The sequence below is a fragment of the Gekko japonicus genome, unplaced genomic scaffold (assembly GCF_001447785.1).
Source record: "Gekko japonicus isolate JY-2015 unplaced genomic scaffold, Gekko_japonicus_V1.1 scaffold254, whole genome shotgun sequence".
Lineage (NCBI taxonomy): Eukaryota > Metazoa > Chordata > Lepidosauria > Squamata > Gekkonidae > Gekko > Gekko japonicus.
In genome coordinates this window covers 856498-870069 of record NW_015172010.1, presented here as the reverse complement: position 1 = coordinate 870069, position 13572 = coordinate 856498, and the positions used below count along the sequence as shown (strand labels likewise).

Genomic DNA, 13572 nt, shown 5'->3' with positions numbered 1-13572 from the left:
CGCCCGAACTCCCACGTCGGCAAGGCGGGGCGGGGCGGTGGGCGAGCAACTGGTGATCGACCATATCGAACACTGCTGACAGGTCCAACAACAGAAGCACCGCCGTCCCGCCCCAATCCAGGTGCCTTCGGTGATCATCTGTGAGGGCGACCGGTGTTGTCTCAGTCCCGTGGCCCGGGCCTGGAACGGATCTAGCGTGGAAGTGTCATCCAGAAATGCCTGCAACTGTATCACCACCTCTATTAATTTGCCCAAATAGGGCGAATTGGAAACTGGCCGATAGTTGGCCAATTCGGCTGGATCCAGGGATGGTTTTTTAAGAGGGGGCGGGCCATCACTTCCTTGAGAGCCCCTGGGAATAGGCCCTCAGAGAGGGACCTGTTAACAATATCCCGAAGGGAACCTCGAAACCCCTCTCGGCCAGCTTTAATCAGCCAAGAGGGGCACGGATCAAGGCTGTAAGTGGTTGGGCGTACAGTAGAGATCAGTCTGTCAACTTCCTCTAGGCTGAGTGGACTGAAATAATCCAGAATGGAACGAGAAATCCCAGCCGCGAAGATCAAATCAAGCGTGTGACCGGCCTGATGAGTGGGGGCTGTTACATATTGGGAGAGTCCCAGCGCCGCCATGGACGAAGCTAGGTCCACTGATCGGGAGGAGGTCGCATAATCGGCATGGACATTGAAATCCCCCAGAACCAGCAGCCTGGGGTATTCCAATGCCCAGCCCGACATGGCCTCCACCAGGGATGGCAGGCTGTCCACCGGTGCGTTGGGCAAACGGTACACTAGCCAGACAGCCAAACTCTCCCCAGCTTCCCACACAAAGCCCGCACACTCAATGCCCGAGATCCTAGCAACTGGGAGGGCCCTGAAGGAATAAGCCTCCCGAACAGCGCCACTCCTCCCCCCCACCCCATTGTCCGGGATTGGTGAAGCACCAAGAAACCGGGGGAAACCGGGGGGAGCCATCTGGGAGAGCGCTACTGTCTCCCCATCTCGCACCCAGGTCTCGGTCACGCACGCCAGGTCCATGTCCTGTTCCAACAGGAAATTTCGAAGGACGGAGGTCTTATTATTTATGGACCTAGCGTTGCACAGCACCATTGTCGGAGAAGGGTTTTTCTTCCTTGCCCCACTGTCTGTCACCTTTGGGATGGGACGCAGGCTGGAAGGAGGCCGAGCTTCTCTGTTTCTCTGCCCCCTTCCCTTCCATTTCCGCCTGTTCCCACCGCTATACCTTCCCCTTCCCAAAGAGCACGAATACCCTGCCCTGCCACTTCTGTGCCTGGTGATCTTCGTCTGCCACACTTGGCATGGCCACAGATCCACCATATATTATCACAGTAATTTTTAAATCAATCCCATTACATTTATGAGTGCTGTTATTGCTGTTATCCCTACACCCTAAAGAGAGGCTGGGAGACAACAGCAAGGCCAAAGGAATTCACAGCTTACTTAAGTACTATTTGAACCAGGGACTCAGCTCATCCTCACAGCAACTATGCTATAATTTATTTACTTACTATATAGTTTGCTTTTCTCATTGAGACTCAAGGTGGATTACACAGAGTAAGTTGATGTGATCAATGGGATGAGACATCTAATAAACAATGCACTAGGACCACAGGAATTTGAAACAAGCATAGAATACTAGAAATGGTACAGCATGCAGTTAAACTTTTATTTATTTATTTATTTTGAGGTTTTTATTCCACCCGGGCTCAGGGCAGATCACAAGAAACTAGTCATGGCTGGGAGAAAGAGGGAACCAAACTGCCTAGACTGGTTCAGTTCAGGTGGGGGCTGTTTGGTTTGGGGTTCGGTTCTGGGACCACCCTGAACCAAATCACCTTTTTTAGGCTCATGCCCATCCTTACTAAGGGTTTCTTATGAATTGGGCCATAATGTATAGTCCTCATCAATAAGCACCTGTTATCAATAAGAAGAGTCAATTCGAAGGAGGGCCTAGTACTAAATGTTCAGAGTTCCTTTCACAGCAATAACTCATTACAGTAGAATGATATTCTAAGAAATGACTACTACAGATACCAGTTTATAGTTTTCTAAAGCCCTCTCCTCTAATTCTTTGTAACTGGAAAAGCAATGGGAGCAAACAATGCAGCTGCTTGAAGGAGCAATTGAATTATGCCTACAGAGAGTGGTATCAATACATTCGATATATAAATATTAATAGATAGAAATGTGGGGCATCTGGGGTTGCCAGCCCAACCCTGGCACCTAGTGTGAGCTTTGAGGGGAGTAGGACATGTTAATTGGCATCATTTGACTCCCTGGTGTTGCTTTTGGCATGGACCCAGAAGTTGTGTCATCGCACTGGGTTGATGATTAGGATTCCACCCAAACTGAATAGTTTTATCATAAAGTTTGGGTGAAATCCTAGAGTGTTGCCCTGACACTATGACATGACTTTGGGATCCTCCCAGAAGTGATGTCACGGTGTCAGAGTGATGCCGGTTCCCCCCCCATTTTCCTCCACCACCCTACTGAGCCAGAGTGGAAGGTTTGAGAACCCTAGGGGTGAGTCTTAGATTTTCTGCCCCCAAAGCTACACTGTCTTAGTTTGGATAGTCTTATTTTGTGACTGGAATTATCTGGAAGAATATCAATGTCTGAGACTTTTGCATAACCTGAGAGGCTGCAGATGCTTATTAATTTGCATTACAAAAGTAGGATTTACCCTATTTATGTCACATGAAAAGGTCCTAACTCTAGTGGAAACTAGCCATGGCTGGGAGAAAGAGGGAACCAAACTTCCCAGACTGGTTCAGTTCAGGTGGGGCCTGTTTGGCTTGGTTTGGGGTTCGGTTCTGGACCACCCTGAACCGAATCATGCTGATTTGTGTTATTTTTAGTTTTGAAGGATGAGGGGGGAGGAAACTTACCTGACAATTTTAGTCCCATTTCGGAAGGCTTGTATGTCTACGGCATAATTGCCATCAGCATGAGCTATCAAATTGACCTCTGAAAATTGGGCCTGAAAGAAAAAGGTCCAGCATTAATAAACATGTTAGATTAGACTATGTTTACATACTTCTAAACTGTTAATGCCTTTAGGCAGGTTTAGGTTGTCAGGTCTATATACTCTTAGCCCAAATACTGCCCTTGTGTGAATTGTGGTGGTGGAATTAGTGTACAGGTATATGGGTCTGTTGGGCTGTATGAATTTTATTTAAGTTGTATTTTATTTATTTATTTAATTTTATTTATATTTATTTAATTTATATTTTGTTGTATTCAGATTTCTTAAGCTGTATTAAGTACCTGGAATGGGAGAAAAGCAGGATAAAAACATTCAAACAAATTAACAAAAATTATCATGCTAAATGAAAAGGATTTTTACTACATACCGATGTTTGGTCAAATGTGTGGTAAAATGGTTATTTGAAAGGGATCTTTAAGAAAAAAAACTTGATATAAATTATTCTAAATATTATACATAATCAATGTTGGCTTCTTCTAACAACTTTTTATTATAAGAACTCAAACTTCCAGGCTGGCACCAGAACACTGTCACCAGCTGCACAGATTTTATGTAAATTGCATTATAATGAGTTGGATCCTACAGAGCTTTTGCGTGGCAGAAAGGCTTTTCTGCTAGCAGAAAGACTGTTTCTATTTAGTGGAAGGGCATTGTTGAAGCTCCTCCCAGGCAAAGGCTGAGATCCAACATATAAAAAACCACTGTTTATTTTAACTATAGCTAGTTTGTGAAAATAGCACTCCTAATAATCCAGACTAGCCTGATCTTGTCAGAGCTCAGAAGGGTTAGTAACTGGGATGGCAATCCACAAAGGAAGTCTGGAGCTCCTATGCAGAGCAAGTCAATGACAAACCAGCTTTGTCCATCTCTTGCCTTGAAAGACTTCACCTTTAGTTTGTGAAACCAGAACGCAGTTTGCAGATGATCACACAAACCATGATTGACTCAACAAATACACCATAGTTAGCTTAACTAAACCATTGTTTTACGTGATGTCATTGTGAAGACCTGCACAAAGAGTTTGCTGTAGAGCACTAAATTATGATAGTGCTCTACCACTGGCCTGTAGGACCTAGCCCACTGTTTTTTGTTTAAATAAATACATATATTTGTTGTGGCACTTTGGGTTCACGACTTGTTCCTAGGTGATAGTTGATCTATTTTGCTTCTTTTACAATAAAGGGTGTTTTAAAAAGTGATGAACAGTAATGTATACAACAGATACATTCCCATCCACACACTCAATCAGGGCTCTTTTTGTAGAAAAAGCCCAGCAGGAACTCATTAGCATAATAGGCCACACCCAACAGCAGAAACTCATTAGCATATTAGGCCACACCCCTGACAGCACAGCTCATTAGCACATTAGGCCACACCCCCATATTACCAGAAGTGTGGTTATCCAGCCACACCCACCTTTTGCTTGTTATTCTGTTTACCTTGTTTGTTGTCAAAACCCAGGGCTTTTTTGTAGCAGGAACTCCTTTGCATGTTAGGTCACACACCCCTAATGTAGCCAATCCTAATGAGTTTCTGCTATTGGGTGTGGCCTATTATGCTAATGAGTTCCTGCTGGGCGTGGCCAACTTGGGAGGCAGCCAGAAATCCGTTCCTGTGCGTTCCTGCCCAAAAATAGCCCTGCTCATTATTATTTACTGGATGATCACGAAGTGCTAAATGGTTCATCAGTATAATACACATTTCATTATTTGATAGACATAATTCAGTAAACTAAACAAAATTCATCTTAACAACACACACACTTACAATTTGTTCCATTCTTGACAACCTGCATACAGGTTTTTATGTTCTAGAAGTGAAATTATGTGCATAAAATCTTTAGCAAATTGGTTACTTATTACCTGTTCAACTTTGATGTCATATTCCCCATGGATTTTTTTCCCTCGGAAACTCTTGACCCTGAAAAATATAAGAATTATTATTAGTATTATATGATGTTTGACTGCAGGTAATTGCACAATGCTTAATACACTAGTAAGTTTGAGAATGCATTTTTTATTCTTCAGCAAGTTGGGAAATATTTTTTCAATTGAACATATTAAATAGATTTTATGTTAAAGACAGCTAAAGTAAAACAATTATATTATATGTCTCTATTCTAAAACATTACATTTTGTATATGTTTTATATATCTACAACATAGGGAAGGGCTGATCTTGAAAACTAATTAGAATCTATTTTATTTATTGGCATATGGACAGTATTCCAATTAGGGTGAAATACTCCTGCTCAAATTCACCTTTTCCTTGTAAACATCCGCTGTATGAGGTAATTATTAAACAGCCAATCTCTGGCACAATTCATGTTTCAACAAATGACTTCAGCTTTGAAAATAAACACTAATACTGAACATTAAATTATGCCATCTGGAGTCTAACAAAATGTTAAACAAAATGAGTTCAGGAGTACTTCCAGTGGCTTAATTCCACAGAAGCATTACAAATTGAAGTTTAAAAGCATTAACATCTTCCTGAATGTTTGCAGCTTAAAAGATTGTGCTTGGGTTTTACTCTTAAGTAACTTTATGGTGCATATTCTTGGATTCCCAGATTCAAAGAATTAAACTTTGACTAACTTTTGATGTATTCAATTACTGAGAACTTGGGCCCATTCCAAATTTAAGTGGCGCCTTCAGTGCTTACAAAAACATCAACAGTCCTTAATTATTCCCAGCACACTAACTTGGGACATTTGGAACTATAATGAAATATATTCATCTAACTTCTAAATTACATCCTTACATGAAAATGGGGAATATTAAGCCTTTAGAAGCTCCAATAAGGTCTTATTTGGTGATGACTGTGATCCCCTGACTGCTTAATAGCCACTATGCAAGACAACTAGTGGTTGTCAGGGCATGAATCTTTAAAAGAGAGTGGCAACTTGCCAGTTTTTGAGAAACGTTAACAAAGCAACATTTAAGTAGTTTTACAGTGGCCTGGAGAGGAAAATTATGCATACTTCCCTTCACTTCATGTGAAATTTGCTGCAAAATTCAGTGTATGTTATTGTTAATTAATATTTATGGCTCGTGATTGCATTGTATGAAGAGAAGCTAAAAGTCTGTAATTTGGTGATCAAAGAATGCAGGCTTTATTTGTGATTATGATATTGTCAGCCAATACAACTATGGAATGTGGCTCAAAAATGATGGTCACAGTCAATGTTCCCTCTAAGCTGTGGAGTCTTGTGAGCAACAAATCTACTTTGTGAGCTACTGGTATTAAAGTTGTGAGCAAGCGATTTGGCTACTGCATACATTAGTTTGCTCTGGAGCCATCTTTCCTGAGCTAAGACAAAAATGTGTGAGTTGGAGACTAAAGAACTGTGAACTAGCTCACACTAACTCAGCTTAGAGGGAACACTGGTTGCCACACACCCTGGTATCATACCCAAGGCCAGGAGGGTCAAATGGAACGTGGGCATACATCACGACGAGGATCCTGGCGTGAGCGACACCACCCCTGGACAAACAAACCGGAGAGTGCCACGGCCAGTGTTCCCTCTTAGCTGAGTTAGTGTGAGCCAGCTCAACGTTTTTTAGCCTCCGGCTCACACATTTTTGCCTTAGCTCAGGAAGGATGGCTCCAGAGCAAACTCATTTATGCTGTAGCCAAATTGCTTGCTCACAACTTTAATGCCAGTAGCTCACAAAGTAGAATTTTTGCTCATGAGACTCCACAGCTCAGATGGAACATTGGTCACAGCTGTGGGTTCGAGTACCCACCGACAGCAGGGTTTTTTTGCAAAGTGGACTTGCGGGAGAGAACACAGCTGTTCCAACCGCATCGCCCCTCCAAAGCTTACTTGGCAGAGGCAGCTGTAACACAATGCCAAGTTCTCCCTCCTGCAGTGGGGTCAGTGTTCCCTCTAAGCTGAGTTAGTGTGAGCCAGCTCACAGTTTTTTAGCCTCCGGCTCACACATTTTTGTTTTCGCTCAGGGAGGGATGGCTCCAGAGCAAACTGATTTATGCAGCAGCCAAATCACTCGCTCACAATTTTAATGCCGGTAGCTCACAAAGTAGAATTTTTGCTCACGAGATTCTACAGCTTAGAGGGAGTATTGACTGGGGTTAGGGTGGGAGGAATGGTATCCTTTTGCCAGGCAATAGGGGTACACACACACACACACACAGGCAACACAACAGAGGGAAAGACCACGGCCCAGTCCCAGGAGGGGGTGGGTTCAGATCCCGCTAAGGGGGGTGCCAGTGAGAATAAAAGCTCGTCTTTTGGTGGTTGCCCAGAAAGGATTCCCAGTTGGGATCACATGTGATTAATCATCCATGCCGATTGGCTGGGCCGCATGTCAAGAATTTTGGCTGGTCAACCCCCTCTGCAGCAGGGCACCAGTGAGACACTCAGCCATCCAAGAGGTGTTCAAGGGCTAGGCTAGACTCTGGGAAATGGTCCTTCTGTCAGGGTGAGCTGGAATAAGGGGCAGGAGAAAACACTGATTCTTCTCTGGATGAAAGACTTGTGGGTTTGTGTGCAGTGGTTAAGTGCACGGACTCTAATCTGGGAAAACCGGGTTTGATTCCCCACTCCTCCACTTGCACCTGGCTGGATGACCTTGGCCAAGCTATAGTTCTGGCACACCTGTTCTTGAAAAAGAGCCACTTTGGTGTGGTGGTTAAGTGCGTGGACTCTAATCGGGGAGAACCGGGTTTGATTCCCCAGTCCTCCACTTGCACCTCCTGGATGACCTTGGGCAAGCCATAGTTCTGGCACACCTGTTCTTGAAAAAGAGCCACTTTGGTGTGGTGGTTACATGTGCAGACTCTAATCTGGGAGAACCGGGTTTGATTCCTCCACTCCTCCACTTGCACCTGCTGGATGACCTTGGTCAAGCCAGTTCTGGCACAGCTGTTCTTGAAAAAGAGCCGCTTTGGTGTGGTGGTTAAGTGCGCGGACTCTAATCTGGGAGAACCGGGTTTGATTCCCCCACTCCTCCACTTGCACCTGGCTGGATGACCTTGGCCAAGCCATAGTTCTGGCACACCTGTTCTTGAAAAAGAGCCACTTTGGTGTGGTGGTTAAGTGCGCGGACTCTAATCGGGGAGAACCGGGTTTGATTCCCCACTCCTCCACTTGCACCTGGCTGGATGACCTTGGGTCAGTCACAAGCTTTGGCACAGCTGTCCTTGAAAAAGAGCAGTTTCTGTCAGAGCTCTCTCAGCCCCACCTACCTCCCAGGGTGTCTGTTGTGGGGAGGGGAAGGGAAAGGAGTTTGTAAGCCACTCTGAGACTCCTTTGGGTAGTGAAGGGTGGGGTATAAATCCAATCTCTTTTTCTTCTTCTTTTACCTCACAGGGTGTCTGCTGTGGGGAGGGGAAGGGGAAGGAGTTTGTAAGCCACTCTGAGACGCCAAGTGAAGGGTGGGGGTATAAATCCAATCTCTTTTTCTTCTTCTTGAAAAAGAGCAGTTTCTGTCAAGAGTTCTCTCAGCCCCACCCACCTCACCGGGTGTCTGTTGTGGGGAAGGGAAGGGAAAGGAGATTGTAAGCCGCTCTGAGACGCTAAGTGAAGGGTGGGGTATAAATCCAATCTCTTCTTCTTCTCTTCTATATTACCTGCTTCTTCATGGGGTAAGAAGCGCCAAGGGATACTGTTTACCTGGGTTGGTTACCCTTGGAAGGAGAAAGCCCCGGAGCCTTCTGGTTTCTTGTTATTGTTTCCCTTGATGCCCAGTATCCTGGTAGAGCTGCGCACGGGTGGAAGTCTAGAGGAATCCCCGCAGAGTTGCAGGTCCACTACCCCACATCAGCTGCCTAGAGGGAGCGTTTCTGTGGCTCAAGTTTTCTTCCAGCCAGATCTCATTCTGAAGCCTGTCTGCTGTTCTCTCCTGATCTCCGCTGTTTGTTCTTCCCATAGACACATTCCTGCCCCTGCCCCTCCCCTGAGTGCTGGGACAGAGAAGAAGAGAAGAAGAGATTGGATTTATACCCCGCCCTTCACTTGGAGTCTCAGAGCGGCTCACAAACTCCTTTCCCTTCCCCTCCCCACAACAGACACACAGAACAGACCACAAAAAGAAGAAACTGTGAGGTAACTGCGCTAGAAAATATTTCAATAACTATCACAATATTTATACAAAAAAGTGTACAAAAAATCATGTAAATGCACAGGGCAGTTGAAAATAGTGTGACGATGGTCTCCGCAATGTTCTATCGTTTCGATACTATTCTTCTTCCGAAAGTGGATGATTTTTATTGAAATATTTTCTAGCGCAGTTACCTCACAGTTTCTTCTTTTTGCAGCCAATACAACTAGACAGATTCTTAGTGATTTAACTTGCATTACCCAAACAGAAGAGTTCCCAGTCTCAGTTTTCAAACTCAAATATTGCTGTGAAATTATACAAGCGTATGTGAAATTGTGCATGTGCATAAAACTGAAACTGAGAATGAAAGGTGACAGTTTTGAACAAGCTGGCTTTCAGGGAAGCTTGTCCCGCATTAGCTGATTGTACTGAGGGACCCTAACAGACTTCCACAAAACTCAGAGTTGTCAGGAAGATATTTGATAATATTTGATAGTTGGCATTTAGTGGTACATTTAGCTTATATCATATGATAGATACCATGCAATCTCAGTTAGCATTTGACCACTGACAGCTTAACATAGACCCAAGTATTTCCCCATGTGGGTTCAAATGTCTGAATGAGAGAGGCAAGTACCCATTGAATGATTACAGAGTCTGCAGTGCATAAATATGCTTCGGCAGCACATCTACAAAAATATATGGCGTGAAAGGAAAGCAATGAGACATAAGAACATAAGAGAAGCCAATGTTGGATCAGGCCAATGGCCCATCTAGCCCAACACTCTGTCACACAGTGGCCAAAAATACCAGGTGCCGTCAGGAGGTCCAGCAGTGGGGCCAGTATATGTTTCTGCCTTCGAATATTTTTGTTCTCTCTGTCTCCCCAATTCTCATCCATCTATCACTGATGATTTCGTTGATGAATTTAAGATATCAAATATAGTTTCTTGTTATCTTTGGATGGAATGATTATCAAGGAACATGAAAATGAATTAATGATGTAGTAGAAACATAATCAATATTATTTCATCTTTGGAGTGTAAAATGCTTCCATTTAATCTTGTTATCAAAACTGAAGTAAATCTATTTAGTGCCTAATTTAGTGCCGCTTTTAGACAAATCTGGCTGCAGAAACTATTTTGGAACTACAATCTATAATTTGTACAAGTACAAAGGTACTTTTCTCAACTTTGAACAATTTTCTTTGCTGGTTTATAGAACTTGCTGTAAGCTAGCATGATACTATAAGTCACAATATTTTCTCAAGATATTTTTAGTTACTGAAGCATTTTTATAACCCTTCACAGAGAATGGGCCCAAAATAGTTAATCACTTTCAATGCCTATTCCAATGGAAGAGAAGTAATCAAGAGCTTAGAAGTATTTGATAATGTCTTCGATATACAACTTCCATCAATATATTTACAACTAGCACATTAACTGTGGACAATTTATGGTCACATTGGTTCCCTATAAATCTACTAATTAATACAAATTTGGATTTTTCAGAGACCTTTTTCCTCAGGCAACTTCAGGCAACTTGAGTTGTGTGCTACCATACTGAAATCCATGGGTTTTGGTAGGATCATTGTTCAGGATTCCAGGATTCATACCACACAGTCAATGAAACACTATCAGGCCAGAATCTATCATTCTACAAATCTTGACATTTTTGAAACTCCTTGAGGAAAAGAGACTACAAAAGGATCATGCCACATAGGGAAAAGGCACTGAAGGTGGTTCTGTGTAGACAATATAGTAAATTATATGGTTCATGTGTCTTTTAATCCATGACTTTGCTTATGGATCCAGAAATGAGGGAGGCAGCAGCAGTGGGATCATGACTTTTTCATTTCAGGAAAACATTCATCTACAGGGAGGGGCTGTGGCTCACTGGTAGAGAATCTGGTGGCATGCAGAAGGCTCCAAGTTCAATGTGTTGCATCCCCAGTGAATAGGATCAGGTAATGAGTTAAAGATCTTGGCCTGAGACTCTGGACAGCCACTGCCAGTCGGAGCAGAAAACACTGACTTAGATGGACCAAGGGTCTGATTCAGTATAAGGCAGTTCTGGACAATGTTCCCTCTAAGCTCCACAGTGTTGAGAGCAGAAATTCTACCTCATGAGTGAAAAAGTTAGTAGCATTAAAGTTGTGAGTGAGTCCACATTTAACTATAGCGTAAATTAGGTTTTTAGAAGATTCCTATAACCTTATAAAAATCACAGAATAAATTCTTTTAAATTATACTTAAACTGTATATTAAGAATAAATAGAATCAAATCAAATTTTACCCACCCCTTTCCACTGTATTGGTAGACCTGTCCTCCAGAGAACAGGTCTACCTGCCTCAGTCCACTATATTGGTAGACCTGTCCTCTGGAGAACAGATCTACCCACCCCTTTCCACTATATTGGTAGACCTGGCCTCCAGAGAACAGGTCTACCCACCCCTTCCCACTATATTGGTAGACCTGGCCTCCAGAGAACAGGTCTACCCACCCCTTTCCACTATATTGGTAGACTTGGTCTCCAGAGAATAGGTCTACCCACCCCTTTCCATTATATTGGAAGACCTGCCCTCCGGAGAACAGGTCTTACCCACCCCTTTCCATTATATTGGTGGACTTGGCCTCTGGAGAACAGGTCTACCCACCCCAGTCCTCTATCTCGGTAGACTTGGCCTAAGACCATCACCCTGTGCTGAGCCTTAGAAAACATACCACCACTGGAGGGACGACGACTCTTGCAGTCTACTTTGTATTTTTTAGTGAAATATGACAACTATCATTACAGGTATAACAGAGGAGGAACAATCACTGTCGGAACCCTGCCTAACCTAACAAACAGGAAGTTGCTTAAATGTTATCAACCTGCCCAAACTACTTATTTAGAATCATAGAATCATACAGTTTGAAGGAATCTCCAGGGTCATTTGGTACAACCCCCTGAAAAATACAGGAAGTTCACAACTACCTCCCCCACCACCCCAGTGACCCCCATCTCCATGCCCAGAAGATGGCAAAAAACCTCCAGGATCCCTGGCCAAACTGGCCAGGAGAAAAATTGTTGCCTGACCCCAGTGTGGCAATCAGCATCTCCCTGGGTGTTTAATAAAGGGACATGAGAACTAAGCATGGATGCAACCCTTCTTGCCCTCCTTTCCATGATCTGCCTAAGATCACAGAATCAGCATTGCTGTCAGATGGCCATCTAGCCTCTGTCTGAAAACGTCTAAAGAAGGAGGACCCATCACCCCCTGAGGAAGCCTGTTCCACTGAGGAATCGCTCTAACTGTCGGGAAGTTCTTCCTAATGTTTAGCTGAAAACTCTTCTGATTTAATTTCAACCCATTGCTTCCGGTCTAACCTTCTGGGGCAACATACCATCCTCTATATGACAGCCCTTCAAGTACTTGAAGATGGTTATCATATCACCTTTCAGTTGGAATATCTGTGGCAGGCCAGCACATATGCAGTGTCCATGTATACATAACACTCTACGAACATCAGTTACAGGTAAGTGCAACCATGTTGTATTTGTCCTCATTCAGTTCATTAATAATATCAAGCAACTATTAAGGGAAGAAACCACTTAGATTAAATGAAAACAGAAACTGAACTGGATGTCAATTGAATATTGCTGACCAGTCCAGGAAGGATCATTAATAATTCGAATGTATGATGGGTTTATCTCGATATCCTGAGGGATAAAGCAGGAAAGACAGTTGTGCACACAAAAGGACTGGGTGAAGTTCTGGAGACAGAAGGGCTGTTTGCCAGGTGGCCTCTGAATAGCCTTTAGCAGGGGTCATTTTTTAGAAAAAGAGGCGCAGGAGCTCATTAGCATAACTCACTAGCATAACTTATTTGCATATGCCACACCCCCTGACATCACCAGAAGTGTGTCAGAAGGCAACACCCACCGCTTAGGCTACACCCCTAGGGACTGTCTTTCCACTCTGGGGGCTGTCATTCACATCCCAGAGTAGCCTATCTGGGCCCAAAGACCTTAATGGAAAAACCATTCCACATTTTTTTTGCAACTTTTTTTGTGCTGCAATGTATTTCAGTGGAGCCCATGCAAGTCAATTGGTATTCCTGGCTCCCATTATCTCCAATGGGCCTTCAAGTCTCTTCCATTGTTTCCAATGGGCAATCCTGTCATTCCTTTTAGACATTCCAGTTAGTTGTCCCTTTGAAACTGTACCACACCATTTTAAGAAACAGCAAAATGAAGGGCATGAACATATACAGAGTGCACATTTCTTGCCAATGTTCTTTCTGGGTTGCATACAGGGCAAAAGAAAATTTTAAAGTGTCTCTGGAAATTTTAAAAGTCTTTTGTTGAACCCCTTTAAGGGAAGAGGCCATAGCTCCATGGCAGAGTATCTGCTTTGCGTGCAGAAGGCCCCAGGTTCAATCCTTGGCACCTTCAGTTATAAGGATCAGGTAGGAGGTGATGCAAAATACCTTTCCCTGAAATCCTGGAGACCCACTCAGAG

At 43.5% G+C, this 13572-nt stretch overlaps 1 protein-coding gene across 1 annotated transcript in view; it reads right to left on the bottom strand.

Annotated features, from left to right (window-relative positions):
* SYN2 (synapsin II) overlaps nucleotides 1-13572 on the bottom strand; it is a 352644-nt gene that overhangs the window by 149855 nt on the left and 189217 nt on the right. The window contains exons 4-5 of the mRNA XM_015420237.1: nucleotides 4866-4923; nucleotides 2906-2997 (exon numbers count right to left, since the gene is read on the bottom strand). Coding sequence (XP_015275723.1) covers nucleotides 2906-2997; nucleotides 4866-4923 — 150 coding nt within the window. The remainder of the gene's footprint in view (nucleotides 1-2905; nucleotides 2998-4865; nucleotides 4924-13572) is intronic.